Source organism: Artemia franciscana, unplaced genomic scaffold (assembly GCF_032884065.1).
Source record: "Artemia franciscana unplaced genomic scaffold, ASM3288406v1 Scaffold_1420, whole genome shotgun sequence".
In the NCBI taxonomy this organism is placed as follows: domain Eukaryota; kingdom Metazoa; phylum Arthropoda; class Branchiopoda; order Anostraca; family Artemiidae; genus Artemia; species Artemia franciscana.
The window spans coordinates 52,481-58,360 of NW_027062823.1; the positions used below are offsets into that span (position 1 = coordinate 52,481).

The 5,880-nt window shown below is 33.3% G+C and overlaps 1 protein-coding gene across 1 annotated transcript; it reads left to right on the forward strand.

Annotated features, from left to right (window-relative positions):
• Positions 1-558: 558 nt before the first annotated feature.
• On the forward strand, positions 559-3,784 carry LOC136042532 (ankyrin-1-like). Its single transcript, XM_065727493.1, has one exon. It carries the CDS (start codon positions 657-659, stop codon positions 3,510-3,512), a length of 2,856 nt encoding a protein of 951 aa, XP_065583565.1. The 5' UTR covers positions 559-656; the 3' UTR covers positions 3,513-3,784.
• Positions 3,785-5,880: the final 2,096 nt, after the last annotated feature.

Genomic DNA, 5,880 nt, shown 5'->3' on the forward strand with positions numbered 1-5,880 from the left:
GGTTTCAAATGATAAAGTTGCGATAAAGAATTCCAAAGAAATTAGAACCTCATAAGAAGGGGTAGAGAGTTAAGAATTAAATAGATTGAGTTGGAGAAGTCTTTGTATGATTTATATTTATTAGTAAAATTAGGAAGTAAACGTGAGAGCCATATTATGGTATCATTGTTTTGATCACCATTTTAGATGTTTTCTTGCTTCTCAAATGTGGCAGGGTTTGCTACCGTGCCCCTTCCAGTGGTCTGTGTAATGACTTGAAACTCCTGAATTAAGTTAAATCACTCTTAAATGAAGCTTGGCCTACGTCAAAATTGTTCTACGCACCAATTAGTAAATTTGTTTTTATTCCTTAATAATTTTAACCACCTTTTGTTTCCTTGCCTCTAATCGACAACTTACAGACATGTAAGCAGACATATTAAGAAAGATTTTAATCGATAACGTTTATAAGAAAGAATTTATATATTCATATATAAATATTATATTTATGTAATATATTATTATCACATTTAAAAAATATATATATATTTCTGTATTGTAAAATTATTTTTTCAGGGAGAATCAAGAAAGTTCATCTAGAAAAGAGGATCTAATTAAAAGGGCCAAAGTTTTAGCCACTATTACCCCAAAAATTGGCAAAAAGGAGTGGAGTAGCCATGCGAGATGACTATGATGTTAACTGTAGTTTAATTTCTGCAGTTCGTGACGGGAACATGGAAAGAACAAAGAAGCTAATCAATTCGTTTGGGCTCTCTTACTCTAAAGGATGGTCAGAAGGATACGTATTACTTTGTGATGCTTTGTTATACAGAAGAATAGAAATTGCTAAATTACTCTTAAATCACGGATGTAAAGTAAACAGTAGAAACATGTCTTCCGACACGCCACTTCATTTGGCTGTTGATAGTAGTGATACAGAAGTTGTTGAAATGATTCTAGACAAAGGAGCTAGGATGAATGCAGTAAACACACTGGGAGAAACTCCACTTCATCGTGCGATAAAAAACAGAGATAAAATTTTTGAAATGACGAAATTACTTCTAAAGCATGGAAGTAATGTTAACGTAAGAACAAATTATGGTACAACTCCACTTCATTTAGCAGCTTCTCGAAGATGCCCACAAATTGTTGATTATCTTTTGAAGCATGGAGCTGATGTTAATGTAATAGAAGATAATGGTGCAAGTCCACTTCATTTAGCAGCTTCTGAAGGATGCTCTCAAACTGTTGATTATCTTCTCAAATACGGAGCCCATGTTGATTGTGTATATACTTTTTCATGGCGCAAAGGATATACACCACTGCACTGCGCTGCTGAAGGGCGCAGTACAGAAGTTGTTCAGCTACTTTTGGACTGTGGTGCTAATGTTGATGCTAAGGCGGAGGAAAGCAACACCCCTCTTCATATTGCTGTTTTGAATAAAAAAGAAACCATTGTCGAACTCCTTTTACGGTATGGAGCTAAAGTTGACAATCAGGATAAAAAGGGCAAAACTGCACTACGCCTCGCTGTTGAAAATGGTTACGCCTCGCTGTTACCGACTATTCAGAATATTTTGAAGTATAGCCCAGATATTAATAATCAAAGCAACAGAGAATCTCTTAAAATTGCAGTGTGTCGCCATACTGAATTGTTTAAAGAGGTTGTTGAGGCTCTTGTAGAATATGGTTTTGGTATAAACCTCGAAGATGCAAATAACACAGAGTTGTTTCATGCTGCTTTTGAAAAAGGATATGTCAAGATCGTTGAAGACTTTTTAAAGTGTGGTGGTAATGTTAATACGCTTCTTGGTCTTAGCAGACACGGAGAAGGTTATACACCCTTACATATTGCAGTTATAAATAAACAAGAAGAAATGGCTAATTTATTGATAAGCAATGAAGCTGATATAAATGCCCGAGATGAAAATGGGAAAACCCCGATATTTTATGCTGTGAAGAACAACGATTTAAACCTTACGAAGTTCCTTTTAGTTAATAAAGCTAATGTAAAAGACAGTCCTGAGGTTCTGTTCAAAGCTGTTGAAACGGAATGCGTCGAAATTGTTGAAGTTCTTTTGAGATATGATGCTGATGTTACCACTACTGATAAGTATGGTCGAACAGCATTACACTTTATTGGGTTACAAGATGCTGGTTTTGCTGTTGTACATAAATGTAAAAATCCTGAGGTTAAGGACGCAATAGCGAAACTGCTTCTAAACAGAGGCGCTGATGTTGACGCTCAAACTATAAAGGGCGTAACAGCTCTTCATTTTGCAATTCGACAACAAAATGTAAAAATTGTTGAAACTATTTTGGAATATAATGGAAATGTTAACCTAGGAACAAAAAGCGGAGTCATGCCTCTGTGTCTCTCTTCTCTTACAGGAAATGTAGAAATTTGCACACTGCTTCTGAATAAAGGAGCTAATGTAAATGTGAAGAAAAACGATGAAATTTCTGCACTCCACATTGCAACTCAAAATAATCATGGGAACATTGTAAAACTTTTGCTAAAACATGGTGCTGATGTTGACGCTCAAATTATAAAGGGCGAAACAGCTCTTCATTTTGCCATTCAAAACGAAAATTTAAAAATTGTTGAAACAATTTTGGAATATAATGCAAATGTTAACCTGGGAACAAAAAATGGAGACATGCCTCTGTGTCTCTCTTCTCTTAAAGGAAATGTAGAAATTTGCACACTGCTTCTGAATAAAGGAGCTAATGTAAATGTGAAGAAAAACGGTGGAATTTCCGCACTCCACATTGCAGCTAAAAATCATCACGGGAACATTGTAAAACTGTTACTAAAATATGGTGCCAGAGTTAATTCTCAAGATAATGATGGCAGAACAGCCCTTCACTATGCTTGTTATAATGGGCATGTTGAAGCTGTTGAAGAGCTCCTGGAACATGGGTCCGACATAAACATTACGAGTAAAAATGGTTGTACAGCTCTTGATGACAATGCTGCTGGGATAGAGTCATTTTATAGAAACTGTTACTTTGATACCGATCGTGGTGTTTTTGTGGGGGAAATAACTCTTAATCTTATTATTTGCCTTATAGTTAAAATGAAAACGGCAAATTTATATGTAAGTGAAAAAAATATACAATCGATGAGTACAATAAGAGATGATGAAAGGGAAATGCAGGATCAATATTTGAGAGAACTAGCAAGGATGAGGAAAGAGAAAATTGTTAATTCCAATATTTCATTTTATGATATTTTGGTAAAAGGAGCAAGCTCGTTAGCAGCATGTATGAGGAATAAAAATGTAGTGGAAATTTCAAAAACAGCAAGATACGAAACGCAATTTCCATCATATGCTAGCATAATAAAAAGTCAGTTTAGAAAGGGTATGGAAAGGAATAACTTACTTGAACCGGCCAATAGATGCTTCAGTTCTCTCTTTAACGGCTATACTGAGTTACCATATGAATGTGGTGAAAAGATATTGAAATATATAAGTAATGAAGACTTGAAAAATTTGATAGATGCGTTTGAGCCTAATTATATCAGTTAAGAAGGAATAGTATTATTAAGAACTTCTAATATAAAGTTATATTTTGTGAAATTTAACAGTACTTTTGTGTGCAAGGGTAAGTTTTAGAAGATTTTGAGTGTCATGTTCAGAGAATAAAGGTATACACAGTGAACTCAGAGATGGATAATATTAAATAAGGCGGAAAGCTTGGAATTAGAAATTGAAACTTATTAAAAGAGGAAAAGAAGAGATGAATTATAAAAGTTTTGTGTATTGCGATCAATATAGTTGAGAGCATTTCTTATATATAATTTTTTTTTTCATATATTACACGGTATATTAGATTAACAATCTTTTTTGCCTATAAAGGCAATTTGACAGATAGATCACAATATAGGACTCAACTATTCAGAAAGGTGAGTAGAATACAAGCAGTAGTAGAAAGGAAAGTACCTAATTACTGTTATCGTGAAACGAAAGGAACCTATTGTTTGTCAATTAATATATTATATTAATATATTATCATAAAGCTACATCGTAAATAACCATGTTGGCACAATGGATTATTATTATTTTTGAAGTCAAACGAGCAAAAACTAACATGAGTAGGATTGACAACCTCTGAGGCTTATCAAGGCCAGACAATAATTTGTACCTTACTAACAAAAATACAAATGAAGTTGTTGTCAGTCTAATATGCATATGTTGATATTTACTCCTTAAAGTATTATTAATTTTTTATTTATTAAAGATAAAAATATAATTATTTTTTTTCAATGAAGTCCAAATTGTGCTCTGGGCTTGAAAAGCCATGGGGGTTCTCAGCCCTACTCGTGTTAATTTTTGCTCGTTTTGAGTTTGAATCGGTTATTTTTTGTAATTTCTGTTTTTGTTTGCTTTATTTATTTATTGAGTCATTTGTGGTAGTTTTATGCTTTATAGATTATTTGATATAATTTTTGCCCATTTTTCTTTACTTTTCTTTGAAAAACTTAGTCTGTTGACAAAGCTTTTTAAATTAATTTCGATAAAAACTAGCATAAAACTAGAAATTTGGTTAAAATAGAATTTGATAATCCGTCAAACGACACAAGCTTAGCCAGAGACGAAATCAGATATGGCTCTTTCTATAGTGCTGGTGGAGTTCACAGTTTATTTGGAGAATTCTGAGGTGTGCTAATTTTTTTAAGTGAGTATTATGTGTAGCAAACATAAATAAAATAGAGCCGAAAATTGGTGAAAAATATCCATTCACTGGGGAAGGGCTGGGGCAAGTATCCCTGGGTGCTGTGATTGGGATGGGGTATCCATTTTCATCATATTTTTCACTTTTTATTCGGATATTTTTCATTATATTTGGACCCTGGGCACTACTAACCTTAGGAACGACACTGATATAAACTAACTAATAAGTTATTACTGATTAATACTGACAAGTTTGCCGCTTTTACTGTCAATAAGAAGTTTAACATGTTTTTGATGCTCTATAGTATGTTAAAGACAAAATCCATACAAAATTTAAGGCAAGTATGCTGGATGTGTTTAGTCAAAGTTAAAGCTGTTTTTTTTCGCTTACTCTAGTTTTTATTATTATTATTATGTTTCTGCTATTTGCATATTAGGAATTTCAATAAGTTTGGGATGTTTTAACACTGCTATGAGAGTATCAGAATGTCGGTGATGTGGTGTTTAAATGACAAGATATAAGGAATCTATCTTTATGTGATGGTTTTACTGGCGACTGAGGGAATTCTCATGTTATATTAGATAATTTTTTTCACGTTCTGCTTTTGTCCTGAGATTCTATGTTGGTCAACCCGATTCGGAAGATATTCATCATGTGTTTGATGATTTTTCTGTTACTATGACTTGGGGTTTTCGTTTACAAAATTCAAACTTATGACAACCTGAAATTTCAGCAATTTAAAGAATATTTGAATTTAAAGAATATGGTCATTTTTAGAAGAGTATGCGCGTCAAGTTAAGAGGAAAATAGCTTATGTAATCAAAAAGTTCAATAGAAACGAACGGTAACGAACTGTAGTAAACGATTCTAAAAAACTGGATTTTGAGATTTTTAGAAAACATAATTTTAAATATATGTTTCATTAAGTTTAGTTTTACCCATCAAAAGTTATAAGCCCTAGAAAATTTATCTTATTTTCGAAAATAGGGGAAACCGTCCTAAAAGTTAAAGAATCTTTATGAAAATCACACTATCAGGTTTAGCGTATCAGAGAACTACTGTAGAGGTTTCAAGCTCCTATCTGCAAAAATTTGGAATTTTGTATTTTTTGGCAGAAGAAAGATCACGGATGCGTGTTTATTTGTTTGTTTGCTTTTCCCTAGGGGGGGTCGTATTGACTTAGTTGTCCTAGCATAATGCGACAGGTTCCTTTTAACGGAA

What these genes read in the sequence shown, in the direction of transcription:
- LOC136042532 (XM_065727493.1), top strand. Translation starts at nt 657, where the DNA reads ATGCGAGATGACTATGATGTTAACTGTAGTTTAATTTCTGCAGTTCGT.